This window comes from Eufriesea mexicana, unplaced genomic scaffold, assembly GCF_001483705.2.
Source record: "Eufriesea mexicana isolate 0111107269 unplaced genomic scaffold, ASM148370v2 scaffold4786, whole genome shotgun sequence".
In the NCBI taxonomy this organism is placed as follows: Eukaryota; Metazoa; Arthropoda; class Insecta; order Hymenoptera; family Apidae; genus Eufriesea; species Eufriesea mexicana.
The window spans coordinates 319,968-338,632 of record NW_016912807.1 but is presented as its reverse complement, the minus strand read 5'-3'; the positions used below and the strand labels follow the sequence as shown (position 1 = coordinate 338,632).

Here is an 18,665-nt window from a genome sequence, read left to right as displayed (position 1 = left end):
TGAACATAATATACTGAGATCCAGAAGTCATCATTGTTACAAATATAAATTTCTTTTTTTGTCGGTGAATCTCTGTTGATTACAATTATTAATTCACAATATACACAGTAATATGAGAAAATACTTGGGATCGGGCATGTCAGTTTTCGTTATTTCATTCTCAAAATGTGCTTTAGGCTAATTAAACTGTTTCCTATTACATGGTCTTTAATCATTAACTAGTGAAAATATCAATTTTTATAAAATTCGTAATGTTTGAATGGTTTAAGTACAGAATACGAAATTTTTTTAATCTCTCACTGCATCAATTTATAAATACCATTATAGATTAGTTGCACAAATTTTTCTTGTTTTATTTGTTCGATCATTATCATTAGTATCGTTAGTTTCATTTAAATGGACGTGGAATCATCGGAATCCGTATTGTCACATTCATCGACATACAATTCATGAATATTTCCATCCATCCAATTATTTTCTATCTTTACCTCGTACCTGTTTTCTTGACTTTTATTTGAAGGGACAATTCTTACATACGTATTTTTTATATTCTTCAATTCAGACTGTATTCCGGTGTTTTTTAACATCGGACTTCTTTCACCGCTACTTACTGACTTTGAACGAACTTTATCTGTAATTTTCTCGCCTTCCACCGATTCCAAAGAATTTTTCCTTCGACTATTTCTTCTATTAGTTTTCTCTTTGTTGCTCATCGTCTTCCTTCCTACTTTCGGACTCTCGTTTTCTAAATATTTCCTAATCCATTTTGGGGTCTCGCTCGAATAGGATGATTTCTTTACGTATTTCGGATTAGCCATTATCATTGGTACGTCGGTTTCGATCACTGTAGTGATCACTTGTTCATTTTCATCGAAATTACTTTCTAAATACTTTTTCTTTGGTATCGCGGACATGTTTATTTTTCCAAGTATCGAGGAACTATCGTCCGTACTTTCGTATGTATATGAGTAATGCTTTTGAATATGTTTAGGTTCATCAATTATATCCACAAGAGTTTCCGAATGTGAAATTTCATTCTTTCGATTTTCTTCTTTCTCGTCTTTTCGAAATCTTTCCAGAGCCTCTTCGAACAAATGTTTCGGTGACTTTTTGCCAAAGTCAAGAGGTTTAATGGGTGAAATTATGCTCTGTCTAAGATTGCCAGTGATACTATGTCTTTGCCTCGTCGGTGGATCAAGCAGTCGGCGTAAACTCGAATTTCTTATTTCAGGTACTGACATTCTTTCCCTGGTAGGAATTGGTGAAACTGATCTATGCAGTTTACTTGTCCTAAGTGTTGTCTGGCTCTTTTGTTGTGTCGTAATTAACGCTGTCGAGTTAAATGCAGTTGCTATTTTACTTAACTCGGTTGTCAGCAATTGTCTTTCACTTGGTGGTAGTATTGGAGTTGTGCTTGCCACAAGCACACTTCCAAGGCCTTCTCTAGTGGGACTTTTAAGTTTACCTCCAGGAATTCCCGTTTGTTCGTCAATTTTAGTTTGTTGGTGTTCACTGATAGGTGAACTAGCAATTGGCAATAATCTGGACCGAGTTACATCCTGATTACGAGTCAACTGACTGTCTAAACTAAATCTTTGCTTAGGCGTGCCAGCTATTAATCTAAGATCGTTCTGCGTTTCTAGTTCCGGTATTGAAAACCTATCTCGATTAAATTTCGTCACAGCGGATTCTTTGAAGTTTCTGTATTTAGCACCAATATCCAACTGCGACAGACGGTCTCTCTGGCTAGCGTGTATGGCAGGGGAGAATCTTTTGTGTTTGACAGGCGGTGGAGAAGGAGAATGAAATACCATCGTGGGTAAATTGAGGTCTTTCCCTGTGCTTAGGCAAGGTTGAGATAATCTCTGTTGACCACGGCCAGGATGATAATCACCAATAACTAGAGTTGACTGAGAGAGGCGTTCACGTTTCGCCGGTACGTCTTGGCGTAAGATAAATCGCGTTACGTCTGGCTGAGACAGCCTCGAAGAACCTGGGTCCATCGTTAAGCTTCCTCTCGAGCTTCCACCAAAACCTTGTACACTCCGCGCTGATAATCTTTCTTCCTCGTTGATACTGTTATCTCCAGAAGCTGCTCTGAGACTCGTGTAAGACAGTCTAGAGCTGCGATTCATTCCGGCAAAATTAATACCGCTAAAACTGGAGTTTAACGTAGGCTGAGACATTCGTATACGACGATCTGTCGAACCTCCGGATCTTCTGTCGTGGGATATCAGAAGAGTAGGTAGATTCGGTTGGGAGTAACGGCTGCGTTGACTAGCTGGAGAATAACTTGGTGGACAGGGCGTCGTTGATTGAGTTCCTTCGTATGTCGCAGAGTCTTGAGATTCGATACTAGACTGCGATTGTGGAGGTGGTTTAACCGGAGTAATGTGGAGATTTGGATGAGACAGTCGGTTCTTACGACCTTGAGTAGGTTTCTTTAAGTGATCGATAAGGTTGGGTTGCGAAAGACGGATGTAAGGAGTAGGTGGTCGGTTCAGGTACCAGAGATCCCGTCGGGAATACGGCTCGCATCAAAGGGTACCTTCCTCCCGTAATCGGCGTATGAAAACTGGTCGGACATCTTCGAAGAACGGGGGCAGACTTATTTCTGCTGCACGACCGATGCCACCGTCTTTACATTCCAGCCAGTAGGTGTCCATTAGTCCCTTTCCCTAAAAAATTAGTTTTATTCAGGTATTCTGTTTAATATATATCTCACGATAGATACACGTAGATACAATATACATACGTATGTTGTTCAAAACATTTACCTTGACATCTACCAAACCACGATGTACGATTTTGAAACCTCCCACAGCATCCAAAGCTTTCTTCATTTCTAGACTAATATGTATTCGTAGAGCTTTGGATAAAATAAATCAAAGTTAAAATATATAGAAATGTGCGTTTAATATGAAAATTAAGAAAGTTGATAAGAAACCTTCTCCAGTTGATTCCATACGGCTGGCCGTATTTACAGTATCCCCAAATAGGCAATAACGAGGCATTTTGCTTCCTACAATTCCAGCAACTACAGGTCCTGTATGGGCACCGCTTCGTATTTGTAGACGTTCTCCGGGTCGCTTTGGTACTTGAAATACCGACGATGCTGCTAAAAGATCGAGGGCCATTGTCGCTATTTCGGATACATGTTTATTTCCTTTAACAAAAATCATCGTTAGATTAGAATATTTTGTACAATGTATACGATCGTATGGACTGACGAAAGGTCTTTACCATTTCTAACAGGCAAGCCAGAAGCAACCATGTATGAATCGCCAATTGTTTCAACTTTATATACATCGTAACATTCAATACGCCCATCGAACAATTTATAGATTGAATTTAGAAAAGTAACTACCTACAAAGATATAATAACTTAAAGTACAAATAAATTGGGAAGCATTTTATACATGTCGGTAAAGAATTTTACTTCTAGGGGAGTATTCTCCGCAGCAATTTCTGTGAATCCAACGATGTCGCTAAAATACACGGTTACTGCTTCGTAATATTCTGCTGGAACCTTTTAAACAAACGAAACAATTGTCAATAATTGAGAACGTAATATTTACTAGGATAGTTGTTAATTAGCTACCTGCTGTGTTTGTTTCAGTTGTTGAGCAACGCTGGGAGGCAACATTTGGAAAAGCAACGTATCGCTTTTCCCCTTCTCTTGTTTCAATTCTCGTGCCTTCTGTGCCAAATTAGCTGCATACATCTAAAATTGTTCGAGACAAAAATATATTTACTAATAACGATATAGAGTGGTGACAAAAATCGACTGACTCGTCACATCTTTAACGATCTGAATAAGAGACTTATACTGTTGCAGTCGTAATCAGTTAAAAATAATAACAATTGACTGATGTTACTGTCAATAGAATTTGACACTTTGTTTTCGGTTGCAAAAGTGGACAGTCTCGAATATTAGAATTATATATAAAAATGAAGCGGTTAGAAACGAATTGAATTTTCGTTTAATTATATTACAATTGTACTCATATAATCTCTGAGAAGCAACAATTAGGTACGAATTGTACAGGATAATCACTTACTTGAATCGTTGCTACTGCGTTACGTACTAGTATTATAATGATAGGAGAAACAACCAAAACTAGTACAACTATAGCTATTCCGGCAACTTCTTTGTTACTTGCATCTTGTAAAGTAGAATTCACATAATCCCTGTTGAATTATAATTGTTTAATTCAAGTATAATCATACTAAAACTATGTATTTTCATTCAAAATTTTAGCAACCGTGAAATTACAACATGCGTTATGAAGGTTTACCTAATCATGTGACGTAATTCTCGTTGAAGTTTACGGAGCTCATCCACGTAAGTTGCCATTGAATCGAAATAAGCGATCGCATCGTCGACGCTCGGTTCTCTCTTCTGATTCTGGAGGATTTCATCTCGTCTGTAATGCATCAAACAAACCTATCTCCCTTGTTTCATGCATTTTATACGCCGACGCTCAAACTTTTCGCTTACTCGTTCTATTATACAAGTTCTGCTTAGATTTCGAAAGTTTTTTTATCCGTTCAACAAGTTGAAAGTTGGCCCAGAGTTTGAAAGGTCCCTCTCTCTTCCTTCTCTTTTAGTATTTTTAATATGGTCTTTTCGTACCTGGATTTAATTCTTCCATAGTCTGGCATGGTGCGGGTGAGTTCGGCGTAAAAATGTTTGAGAGAAGGCACATAAGTGAGAGATCCGCTGAGGAGATCACGTCCAAGAGCTTCATGGCGAACGTAGCTGACGTAATTGTCCCCCACAAGGATTCCACGCCCAAAGTAATTGATTCCATACACGGAAGCAATACCCAAGCTCTCGATGCTTCTCAGCAAATTTTTAAAAGCTATCAAATACCTGAAACACCAAGATATTACCATTTACACGAATTCAAAAGCTTATCGTACAGCTGTCGCGGCGATAGAACGTATATAGAGCGACGATAAAACGAGGATTTAACCGTTACTTAAACTTTAGAATTAATTCTCATTTCAGACAAGCTTCGAGTAACTTGATGTACTTTACAACTTTCCATCCTGCTTATGCAAACTTTCTTTCCGCTAACTGAAAAATTGATTTACTTAAATGGTTCCGCTCAAGTTAACCATCCACTCTTTTCCTTTCCGTGTCACGACTTTAACGAAACGCAGTGCCATTATTTTACAAGAAATGTCTGTAAAATATCAGTATGTCTGCCACGACAAAATCGCTAATAAAATTCTTTCTTTTACCTCCAAACTCCGCTGTTGTCCGTCTCTTTGATCTGATTAGTCAGATGGTCCAACATCGCTGCGTTCACGCTTGTATACCATGTCAACACTTCGGTGATACTGCTCTCTTCCGAACTTATCTTCTGTCTAAGAAACGAACAAACTTTGTACTTATAGTGCTGCACTAACAATAAGTCTCTGTTTATGCGTCAAAAATTGAACCGTTGCATGTCCGTTTCTTATATACTTTAAGGGTGGTAAGAGGTTGCATCGATTTTCCGAATTTTGTCATTGTTCGCTTGTCCTTCTTCCTCTGTTTACACAGAATAGAGGAATTTTCAAGTGCTATGCACAAGTACGGAAGGGAGGAGACCCTGAAATATCATGGTTGCGATCTAGCGTCTGCGTAATGAAGAAAGGTTGAATCTAGTCGACAGATATTAGAGGTATTCGTTGTATCGAGGCAGTTTTTAGTCAGATACATGATAGTCATAGAACGGCAAAGAGAAAACAGAGGAGGGGTGGAAAGAGGGAGGCGGGCAGAGGGGTCTAAAAATATTGTCTACTGCTCCAAATGGGCGGTCACGCGCTCATGTGTGACAACCTCATCCATTGCTCATAAAGGTAGTTCGACAGAGAAGGCCGAGAAGCGACAAAGGAAAAATGACGTACGATTTCTTTGAGGGAATTTATTACAGCTTATGTGTTACTCTCATTTGACATTTTAATGAGACGCAAAACCTTTATCGCATGGGATTAAGCGGTACGCGTTTTTAAATCTTATTGCTCTGGATCGTGTTTGTCTACGATGACAGGACGAATTAGTCGATAATTGTCGCTTCGAGAGTATTCGATAATTGGATCACATATTTCAGCCTCGTTTCACAGAGACGACACGGAACGAATGTCATTAGGGCATTAGTTCGCCAAAATGTAACTAGCCACGGTGATAGAAGCTTGTTAGATCGTTGAAAATAATCGTCTAGATAGCTACGCTAATTAATTCAGTTGGCGACTGATCGATCGATCGTTCGAAGATTAATAGAACACCGGGAAACCGGACGGTGTTATTTTGTCTTCGATGAAATCGAGTTAACACGCATTCTTCCTCTCCGTCATCTTTGTCAGCCGTGTAATATCTTTGCCGGCACAAGAAGAGGATTGTTAGCAGCTTGTTACCGGCGCTCCCGCTGACAGAAATGTGTTCTATTATCTGACATATGTTCGTATAATAGCCAACGCGAAAGCCACAAACCCTCGGGTCATCGATGGAGAATTTCCTATACAAGAGTACCTAGAATTCGATGCTTTTGGTATGACGATACCTCAATTCGACATCGCCAGAAGAAATCAAGATCTTCCGTATTTTCCTATTTTCTTTCCGTATTTCATTACCTTACTTCGTAACTAATTGCAAGCCTGTATTTAACCCTTGTGCGAATAACCAGATACTTGGGTACCCATTCGTACATTTTCTACTTTAATGCATCAAATAAATTTGAATAAAAATGGACAGAGGCGAGAAGCTGCTTTAAAATTCCTTGCTTTCTCATCTAACGATCTTGGAAAGTGTTTAAATGCGAATAATCTACGTCTATGGTTATATAGACGATTAATTTATACTGGAAATATAATCCCTTTAATTGGTGTCGTTTGCGGGGCAGATTTGCCACATGTCTAGTAAGCTCATCAGAGTAATTCTTTCAATAATCTTTTCCTCGATATTTTGCAAGAGAATATTGTAGATCAGCTTTTGCTCGAATCTCGCGATTTCCTACTTCTCTGGAACAAATCAATTTCGTGAACTACGAATCGGGATTGTCCATACCGATGTATACCTACTCTTGGCCTCTATCGATTTATCGGGTATATGTACCCAGTGACAAACTGGCTCGCAGTTTTCAATTCGTTCGAACGAAAGATGTGCCTTCTGCAAATATTTCTGATCGAGACGCATAAATACTACTTCGTTCTATTTCCGTTTGCCTATGAACTGTGATTCCAAGTCTATCGTCAGACTATCTGTCCTAATCTCTTCCCCTATATGGATCCATTTTATGCAAATTCGACAACACAACGTTCCGAAAAGCTAAAGGGAATTTGAAAGGTTTCAATGATGAACCGCACATTTGCATATTTTGTCGAGATGTAACGATGGTTCGTCTCGGGCTCGGTCTTGGAAAAACCGGATCCTGGCTACGTATTTTTATAATCGATCGATATGCCAAGACAAATACGACACGACGGTGCTATTATAAAAGCATACACCGTTTTACCATGCCGTACGTATCTTCTTTGCCGCGCCTTTTGGCTCTCCCTTTCTAATTAGGTGATCGAGTAATACTATTGTACCAGTTGTTCTTGTGTGCGTATTAAAATGATTTTACCACCATAATATACTATGCGACGCAAGCGTGATGAATATGATCGATTGATGAAAATTCGTGCCGTCTGGTGCACGAGCATTTATTTTTTTTTCCTTCCACGTACACACACGATATTAACGATGAAATATTGTCGCTTTTGATGCACCTCGTCTGACGCATCTCGTTTGAGCGATATTATTAAAATTCCTTCTACAGTATTCTCACTAACGAGCGTTAATTATCGCGTACAAAATATGCGCGACAGGAGCGAGAACTTGCGAAACGAGGGGGAAAAAAAGTGCATGGAACTGTTCGTAGATCGGAAAAGAAAGTTCTTCTATGGAGTAAAAGGGAAAGATACGCGGAAGAAGAGAATTGTCCACTTTAAGGCTGAATGGAAATTCAACAAGTGTCGGAACGAAGACTGGAGGGAATAGAGGATTCCACCGTAACTTTCCATGCAATCGTGTGTCGTTTCAACAAAGGCCGGTATTAGAATTAACCACGTGGCATGTACATTTCCCCATTAAATGTCTCTTTCATAGGTAGCCGTCCTTCCTTTGGCGCGTCGTAAATGATCAACGTGGAGTTTCTACTTCAAATTCTCCGGAATTTAGTCCGTTTAATTTATCAATCGCTGACAAAAGGAGCGCAAGGCCGAGGACGAAGGAAATCACAACCGTTTAATCGGTTGCGTCAAGAAAGTTATGGTAATTAAGGTAAAGCTGTCAGGCACATAAGGGATCCTCTGACGTCATTAGCGTGTAATACACGTGGATTCTGTCTGGAGTGAAGAGAGCCGTCGAGTATTTGCTAATCGATTCGTTACCTGAAATCCTCGAGGCGTGCTTGGAAGGCCTCTTTGCTGACCACGTCATAGGTTTGCGTCTTGCTCTCGTCCCTCGGTACCGAGACCAGGGGCCACGTAGTCATGTTATGAAGAGCCTGATCGGTTATGGCGAACCTCTGCGTCAAGTTCGACCTTGAACAGGTGCAAGAGACCATGGCGTATTAGTGGTGCGTCGATAAATTGGCGGAGAGGTTGGCTTATTCATTCGTTTTAGTCGACGTTGCATTCACAAAGACGAGACGTTTCCGAAGGATCCAGAATTATTTTTACCAGCGAAATTTCGTTAATATTTCACAGAGTTTCCCTCGGTTCTATAGAACAGTCGAAGCGGAAGGGTCAGGCCAATATGCTACGTTTCACCGATCATGCGACTCTAATCGCTACCTCGAACCTTGAATTTTGCGAGTGCCAATAATTACAATTCGCAGACAATTTCAGATTTTAGGAAGCCGCTGAGATTAATCGCACGCGATTTTTCCGCACTCTATAATTCGCCTGGAACGAATCTTTATTTAAATCGTAAGTTATAAGGATCGCAGGCTGTTCTCGCATTCCGTGACGCGATTGCTTTCTCGAAATGCTAGGAAAAGTGTATTGCGCCGGTGGTGTCTTGATTAGAGAATACCCCGTTGTCCCATTTGTTTTCATTGCTCTGTACGTTAAAGGGTTCCTTCCCTTTGGAAGAATGGCTTTTGTTATAGAGTCACGTATACCGAGAGATCAAGCAATTTTAAAGGCCCCTGGCAAAACAGTGAAACGAACTCCATGGCATCTTATGCATTTCGTATGAATGAACAACGGCGTGCAACACAGCTTTAGATCGTGCTTCTCTAACCTTCCCGTACACGAAAGGTCTGAGAAAACTAAACAACACACTGCATGCTGATACCTTAGAGTGTTGCCGTTGGTGTAAATAAAGAATGCAACCTCGGATCTTTCCAGCTGCATCCGCGTGACAACCTTCCCCAAGTCTGTGGCGATTGTTACCTGTAAGAAGTTCATAACCATACTCGATCGATATTCGCAATGAAGGGGGATGAAAATCAAAATAATTCGAGGAAAATAAAACGCAACGATAACTTTAAGACGGATATTCTCTTGGAAACTGTTCCAGTCGGACGATTAGAGTATCGTAAAATGCACGGACCGAAGCTTTGCCAGTTAATAGCCAGTGTTGTTCCCGAGTTCGTGAAACTTCCGAAAGGAGATGGAACTAATCGTAAGGGACGAAAGGACAAAGTGAACGGTATAGGGAGGGTGAATACATCCTAGACACACATCGTGTGGTCACTCGAACTTCTAAGTACCTAAATGGCCTTCCGTTATACTTGCCATGCTTCTACGTTTCAACCCCATGCACCGTTTCACCAATTATAAATCGAGACTCGGACAGCCATTACAGAAAATAATTCCGAAACATCGAGTCAGCTTTTTAGGATCTTGCGAAACAAAACAACGTTGAAATTTTGTTGAAACGTTTGTTTTGTCAACGTTCAAATTGATTTAATCTTTGTCGTTTTCGGGCTCATTCGAGGATTTTCAATAATGCACAGCTTTGACATATTCACCCATGAAGAATGTGAAACATCGAACGAGATAATATCAGGTTTGCATTCCTGTTCTGTTAATGCTGTAGCCACTATGCCAGAATTAATCGCGAACGTGTCGCCCAACGAATACGGATCTACGTCAGGGTAGCTTCGATCCATGCACGAAAACGAGTATAATTTTTAGAAACTCGAGAAATTTCTCTCGCTAGAGCTTCCAAAGTGTACGAGGCTGGTGAATAAAAGCATCCTTTTCCTACGAAGAAATTTAATATATCGCAAATGCCGAAGCAATCGATGTAATCACTCAGTGGCGGGTATCGCGAACAATTTAATTTTGATCAACAAAATAGGAGAAAAAGGCGATGCCTTTAAAAGGCAAATTAAGTTCGTTCTTCGGTTTTCCTATAGATTTTAATTATGGAGGGCGTGGCAGAGCAGCAACGGGTATAAAACTCTCGACACGCTTAGCAGGACGACGGCAAACACCGGGAACGATGAAGATAGGGACGAGGACAAGCAAAGAGGAGAATGCGTCCATTCTTTTCCGCCTTTCCTCGTGCCACGCCACCGTACTCGTCAAACAAGTAACTCGAGATCGAACGGTGCACTCCAGGTTACACCCCGTTTCGATGAATTTCGATCGGATCTACCACTCCTCCACTTCCTCAACCCTTCCAGGGATACGCTACCGTAATGACCATCCTCGAACGAAACGAGACTACTTCATTCTAGTATGGAAATTTTGTCGACAACGGCTAAGGGTGAAAATTAAGGGATGTTAATCTTCTTTAGTCAACCATTGCTGATCGTTTGCTCGGTGATCAGCCCTCCGTTGACAAATTAGTAAGGTTCGACAAGAATGGGGATCGAGACTCGAAAAAGAAGAAACCTGTTACTCTACGTTCCAATGGTATAGTGCAATTCGAGAACGATTCGACAATGCTCGTCGCGAGTGTGCTTTTGGAGTTGTAATAGAATCATCGAAAACTTGTTGTCGCACTTCCCCTGTCGTTAGCTAGAATTCCATCTATTTTGGAGGATCGATCGCTAGCTGGTAACAATACGATTCTGTATGAAGAACCATTGTGAAGAACTCGATGCACCATGAAACAATACCCATGTACCTTTGTTGATGACCAATGCATTGTGTTATGATAGAATTGGTTATTGCTAGTTATTTACATCGCAATAGAAAATATCATCCCTGATGGTACGTAATCGATAAATCGATAAATCGATATTAGCAACGAATCGAAACGGTGTAATCCGCGTAAAAAGAAATCATTTTTTTCACGAAGGAAACCAATACCAATTGCAGGTGAAAAAAAGAAGAAGAGAAATAGCAGTAAATGGCTCGTGAACGTATTTTAATTCTCCTCGAAAAGCGTGTTTTGTACCGAATTCCACAGCTTTACTCTTGTTTTTGTGCCGAGAGAAAGCGTCGCGTCGATTCGAAAAACAAGTTTATCAGAAAGTCAAGTATCGAATGCGAGCACTTTTAAATAATCGATTTGACACGATTTTAATTATAAAAGCCGCTATCGAGCAAGTATCAATGTTAAGAAACGAATGTTATCATATTTTATCGAGCTGGATCTCATTAAAATTTAGCATGTTCGGTATTAAGGAAAGCGACTATGCATTAAAGAAGGTATTGAACTGGAAAATGAAGAATCGAGGTCGACCATAAAAGGGTTTCTACCGATTCGAATTTGTCGATAATCGTTGCGACGTTGCGAATAAATTGCCAGAGGAAAACAATACAATTTTATTAAATTTCATCGTGTTTTTGTGCAAACACAAGCGTTGCAAATCCGAAGCTTTTAATACGGATAATTCCGTGAACCAAATCGAAAAATTCATCCGGCCTTTTTTCCGATAAACGCATCCCATCGAGAAATTTCAATGCGTAAATAACAGTTACCAGTCAGCCATGGACGAGCAACAGGCAGTAACTCGAGATTTATCTACCCGGTTTAACAAGCAGTAATTCATTTTCGAGAAATTACTCTGCCATAAAGGAATCGAGAGTCATTGTAAATCATGCACAGGGGTCTGGCAAACTGATTCATTATCACGATCTATACTCTTTGCGCTAGAACAATCGAAGAAATGGACGGTAAGATGGGAATTACACCGACTATGACAAAAAGGACGAACGCGTAGGTGTGGTACGAGTTTACTCGTTCCTTCGTTACATTTAGAAAATTCGTAGATTAATTCTCGCGAAATTACCAATAGTCCGAGTAAATGGCACTTCCCGATGCACAGATTTGCCCGATCGTAAGATTAACTCGCTTCGGATTCGAATCGATGAAGACAAGCTGAAAACGAAACTTGCAAAACTTGCGAGAGTCTAGGAGACTAATCTAGCTTCAAATACACATACGTATATCTGATTCAAGAAACATTTAACCCTTGGATTACCTGCGTTTCAATGTCAGAGACCTCCTGCCGATAGATGAGGATGTCGTGAAGGGTGTTAGCAGTCTGGACGATCAATGCTAGGATCGGTATGAATGGTAGCACCAGCATTTGCAGCAGCTGAATTCGACGTCCACGACGATGAGCCGGATCCGTGGCACGTGCCCAGCAGGACTTCTTTCGATTCGCCTTCGTTGCCGAGACATCATCGGACGAGAGGCTCCTCACCGAGCTTACTTCCGCCACGCACGAGCCATTACGCGGTGACATGCTAAAATAATTGAACCGTTTCCCTGAATACCTAACCGAAAGTGATGCATTTGCTTTGAGCGCGATAATGACAATTACGACACTAACTACGACAGCCATGAACACGAACGACGAGGATGCTTGCGTTGGTGTGCTCGTTTATAAAAATATCGTGATACGTTTCAATGTCGCACACGATAATGGAACGATCGATAAAAAATATTCGAATTTTCGTCGAATGAACATCGGTGATCGCAGGCTTACAAGTTGTTGGTTGCAGGTGCAGAACGTGCATACGCATTGAAACCGTTTGCGAGGACGGAGCAGAGGCTGTGTAGGTGAACGCGCGTGTACGCGCCACAAGCGGGGCAAGCATTGTAATTAAACTATGCGAGCTATTTTACACTTAACTACATTAAAAGGAGACTATTTACGCTCAACTGCACAGCATACAAGAGTCATTCTTTAACCGATTGAAAGTTAGATATACATTTAACCTGTGAGAGTAGATCACGAGTAGTTCCACATCGGCATACGCGTGCAACTTTATGGGCAACTCTTACGCCTGTGCATCATTCGATGCGGGACTATGAATTTAATGGCCAACAAAATGTCACCTTACTCGTACGAGCCTTTTGGATGCTCGATTATCAGATATCGACGTTTCAACCTGCATGACATTTCATCCGTTTACCTTTCTAAATTATTTCAAGCGTGCGTGGAGGTGTATGCACCTCGGCGTTCCAACGCCACGGGTATATTTGTATTCGTGACTTTCCAATGATCCACGGATATATCCGCTGTGTCCTCTCGATTCGCCAGGGAAATTAAATAATCGAGCAAACGAGTAACGAACGAACAAGACCTCGAGAAGAAAGAAAAGCCTTTGACATCGGTCTGCACGAGCGATTCCTTTGATACACGTGTTTTTCCTTTACACGTTGTGAAGGAAAATCAAACGCCTAAGGAGAGGATCGAACGAACGGCAGCCAACGGTTGAATAGTGGTTGATTGTCACGAGTATACCTTCAGACACAAATTAGTAAGCACATTCCTCTCGTTTCCATCTCCAACGAAAAGCTCGCAATCGTCACGTTCTCCTTTTATCTCTCCTGCTGCGAAACACGTTGTCGAGTAGCCAATGCCAATGATAATCGAGTGCGGAATGGATATTACAGTGTCTCCAGTTTGCCTTTCCAATCCAGGTGAATCTTTATGTCCGATTAATTGGCACAATCGGAAAATATGGTGGCTGTGTTTAGCTTTCGAAGAACGCACGATGGCAGAGCAACAGGGAGACGTTGCTCGCAGCTGACTTCCGTAAACCGCAGCCGAACGAAATGATCGTCGGTGACGTGCATTGTCCGTTGTTCTCTAAATACGAGGTAATAATGTCACGACAGTCGAGCAAGTTTAAGATCAAGACCCTTCCCTTTCTCTAAACTTTGCGCGCCACGAAACTAATTCTCTCATTCCCGGAAACGACGATAAGGATAATCTGGGTTAAACGGATCGTAGAAAAGAATGCAAGAACGTTTAATTGTCTCTTTCACGAAGGTCTGTCTCTGGTTTAACAGCAGCCACGTCGACGTGAATAATTGCAGGTGAACTGTTATCGAGTATCTCGGCGAGTTCTTAATAAAATACATTCCAGGAACAGGATCTACGTACATTATACGATAATTCCGATGAATACCAAGATATTACGAGATATACTTAGTGAGTCACGTGGTTAAAATAGTTTAGCAAAAGTCAAATTCACTCGTATGGTCGACGAGAAATAAATAGTTCGTTATTTGGAGAAAAAATGTCAAATTGCACGTTGTATAGAGAAACGAAGGCGTAAAGCTTAGGGGGAGTATGTGTAAAGCAATCTCGCGAATTGCTTTCATCGGAGATCGTATCTGTCGTAAACTTCGAAAGGGAAAGCAGCGAAATCGTTGGAATGTTTCGTAAATTGGTACGAATCCTAAGGTAAAAATCCTCGCGTATGGATGGAGCACGATGCAGAATCAGAGTGCAGAGAACTCGATCCAGGTGTGAATTATCAGGCACGATGATCGATCAATATCCTCATCGAGGAAGAAACTGGAAGAGTAAAAGAGTGACAAAGAAAACTCATAGCTTTCTATGCTTTCCTTCGAGAATGCAGGCATGTTGTAGACACGTGTGACGAGGTTTTTCCCTTCTCAACCCCTGGTTGTTGTTGTCGCTTGGACGATCGGAATAACGGGATACTAGTCGAGAGAGCAAGCTGCAATTAATGAACCGCAGGGAGGCACGGTGCAAGCCGTCCCTCTACTGTCCCATACTTGTCGCAGGAGGCAACCCGCCATTAGATTATGCACCGCTACTGTAGTGGTTTATTGCCATGTTACTACACACGATGCAAAGGGAATCCACGTCGATCCGTGGAACCACGTCACAGCATCTACCCGGAACCGCACCTTCGTAATTGCGTGCATCGTATCACGGATTTTTCCCCTATAAGCAAAAGCTCGTAAAACGATTTACGTCTTGTTGAAACTATAAAACGTTCATGTGATATTTGTCGATTAACAGCGATTAGAAAACGGGTATATATCTGGGAACAAAAATCTGTAAAAAGTAAGATGATCGGTAAGTGGTCACATTAAAATATCGTCGCTCGATATTCCGATCTTATTAGAGGAACTACGCTATCGAGGATCTTATAATCACGAAGTCACGGGGAATCGGTTACTTCCAACGGTTACCACGTACTCGTTTGTAAAGAATTTCGTTTATAAGTCCTATCGTGTAAACCGCATAATCGCTATGAGACAATGATCCCACCAACAAAGAAGGTAAAAGACTACGATTCTTCCGTCGTTGAAAGGAAATTTAAAGAGTAGATGAATGCATTGAGCTAGACGACGCTTTATCCTTTGGTAGAACGATGTCGAGGGAAAAAGAATCGAAATTGGCAAGTGGAATTTTCTTAGAGCGCATACCGTTCGGTATAAGATACATACGTGGTGTCCAAGAAGTTTTAAACGGTTGAAAAACGATTCGTTTAACGAACAAAGACGAATAAAGAGACATGACGTGTGGAAAAATAAAAGGAGAGCCAAGAATTACGAAACCGTTTGGCAAGAAGTGTTCGAGGAAGGCCAGCTTTGCCCGATCTAGCCGGGGAATATTTGCTTAATCTTCGCCTGTATAAGCTTGGTAACTGCTGAAAAGTCACGAATCGAACCCCTGAAATCATGATCAAAAGCTCGAAGCAGGAAGCATCGGCATGACGGTGATTTCTGAAAAGCTAGAGGATGTGAAAGCGCAGCAGTGGCAGGTATTCACGGGTGCGTCGATGCAGCCGAACTATCGTGTAGCTACTTAATCGCATGCAAACCGATATACTCACTCGTTTTGTATGGTGAGCATGACTGCAGGGGCCACGGTGTCCACCCTCACCTCGCGCGATCTCTCGCGATTCGATGGATTCGGGGACTTCGGGCCTGAATGACTTAGGTACAACCAGGCGTATTATCTCATAGAGGAGGCTGCTCTCTCTGTCCATTCAGTCTCGATATAAAGGTACGCGGGGAAGGGGCTACCATCAAACCATCTCAATGGCAACGACTACAAATAATCTACGAGCTGCAATCTTACGTATATACATACGTTGCGCTTCGCTGTCTTGCGAGCACGACTAAATGCTATCGGACCACCATCTTTTTCATTCCGGATTCAAACGATTCTTCTTCGCGTTTACCCATTCGAAGTACAACCGATTAATGGCCGTCATTACGCATTCCCGTGAATTTGTGTACCATTGATAGAAAATACCATCGTTCTCCTTTCTTCTTCCTCTTCTTCTTCTTTTTCCTCTCGCCCCTATTCTTCTTCTTCCTCTTTTAGTCTTTTTTGATAAACGAATTTTGATACTAAGGAAAAGTCGATAGACTTACGGGGAAAAAAATTAAGTCACATTTTTCCAAGCTTTATGCAGTACTGAAAGAAGCAAATTAAATTCGATATAATCGATTTAATTGATACTTAAGCTGTTCCCGGAAAAAGGCCGGAATTCTTGCAATTCGATTCGACGGTACCTAAGCAATTCAATCATGAAACTATAATAATTGTGATACGAAAAAGAAAAAAAAAACAATAATCGTCACTCTCGGTTTTTCGCATATCACAGACTAAAAAAGGAAAAACGAGATTAATAAAATAAATCGAATCAACTCGAATCGCGTAGATAAAAATCTATCTCCATTTTGTACTGCAACGAACTAGCAAAATAGTATAATCGCAGTAGTTTTATGAGACTTGAAAGCCGAAAGAAGTTTGAGCAAATAGAAGGAAATGGGAGGAAACATGTCACAGACATGAGCAATTAACACTCTGATCGATAACATGCAAAGTTTTCAAGTCCAATTGGAATATTACAAGGTTTACATTTAGTTGCATGCTAAGGGGAAAGAGGAAGAAATGTAAGTAATATAATGTAATGCAATATATGTATTACATTAACGTCAACGGGAAATACATGCGAGAAAGGATTAAATAAACAATTAATTTCGAAAAGATCACATGCCGATTCCTATCCGCGAATAGATTCGTAGTAAAGAGACAAGAATGTCTATCAGTACGAGCAACAACGAACAACCGGCGTACGTCAATAGAGAAAATTGCTCTTACGCGTGTTTAAACGAGGACCACGAGAGACACGTGGTTGAAGTCACGAGGACGTTCCTCTCGCGGTTAAAAGTCTTCGTCTCCTTCGCTCTTTCGGCTTTTCGTTTCCTTTTCCCACTCAACGATACTTTGCCCTTGTGTTCTGTTTATCACGCGGATACACCAATATCTGTTTAGCAATTCTTTTTCTTCTTTGATCTCAATCAATAATTTCGGGACTATTCTATTAGTTTTCTAACCTTCTTCCTTACGATCCAATAGTGTTTGCAAAAGTTTCATAAGAAATTTTTTGTTGTTCTTTCTTGTTTTTACTTCGTTTTCAACTTAACAATTTTAAATACAAATATTCTTTATATTCCCGTCATTTTTACCTTCTTGTATCGTTTTTTAAATATATGACGATTATAGTGAAAATTTCTTTTTCCTACTTTATATGTTAGGAAGAGTTAATACACACGATATTTGACAAGATTTACGATTAAAAAGCAATAAAAGAGCCGAAAGAACAAACAGGTGTTTCCGCATAGAATGCGCGACCGCATACTGACGATGCGCTCCAGGAACGTCGGCTGATACACGATAGCCTCCTTCAGCGTCCAATGCGCATCCACGACAACCCTATCGAGTTCCAACATATTTCAACCCTCTTCTACGATATTCCACATCAGGTCATTCCATTAAATAAGTTAAATTATAAATTATCTTATCAACTCAATTGCTTAGTAAGAAAAATAGAAAATATTTTTGATTTTTAAACTGCGAATTTTATTATTATTATTAAACATCTATTCATTTAATGTAACATCATTCAAAACATCATGTAAAAGAAATTTTTAAAATACATTTGAAGTCGTATATCACTTTTTTTATGGTTAACAATGAAATCTACGATGTATAAAGTACAACATTTATTTACAATAAAACTTCGTAATTCTTGATACGAAATATAATTAAAAACATTATTATAATTATGAATTTACGTTTATTAGATCTCATTGTCAAGCGCGAATAATTTAATTACTTGATACGTAATACTGCATTGTGTTGCCATCTCTGAAGAGAACTATAAGTAATTTCTAGCAAAAAAGTTTTTGACGTCAGTTGAAAATTATATCTTATCTACTTTACACTTGAAATTTCCTTTTCGTAAAATGTATTTATCTTATTCATACTTATTGAAATATTCCATAAAAATACAAGACTTCAAAATTGAAAATTAAACTTTTTAATTCTTATTATTTATAACTCACTTTTTTTATTAACTTTAATTATTAATGTATTGATAACATATTATAACATATTAAGTACATTTTTATTTCATATTAGATATTAAATATT

At 40.1% G+C, this 18,665-nt stretch overlaps 1 protein-coding gene across 2 annotated transcripts; it reads right to left on the bottom strand.

Annotated features, from left to right (window-relative positions):
- Positions 1-66: 66 nt before the first annotated feature.
- Positions 67-17,464, bottom strand: LOC108551666 (receptor-type guanylate cyclase daf-11). Of its 2 annotated transcripts, XM_017905911.1 has the most exons (15): positions 16,051-16,152; positions 12,423-12,690; positions 9,335-9,432; positions 8,425-8,577; positions 5,251-5,376; positions 4,637-4,876; positions 4,299-4,427; positions 4,062-4,191; positions 3,602-3,724; positions 3,440-3,529; positions 3,244-3,367; positions 2,948-3,166; positions 2,778-2,869; positions 2,549-2,678; positions 67-2,428 (listed from the first exon to the last, which is right to left on the bottom strand). In XM_017905911.1, exons 1-15 carry the CDS (start codon positions 16,068-16,070, stop codon positions 393-395), a joined length of 3,978 nt encoding a protein of 1,325 aa, XP_017761400.1. In that variant the 5' UTR covers positions 16,071-16,152; the 3' UTR covers positions 67-392. The 2 variants fall into 2 exon arrangements, with proteins under 2 accessions (XP_017761400.1, XP_017761399.1); XM_017905910.1 differs by lacking the exons at positions 67-2,428; positions 16,051-16,152 and adding an exon at positions 17,331-17,464 and having other exon boundaries at positions 2,459-2,678.
- Positions 17,465-18,665: the final 1,201 nt, after the last annotated feature.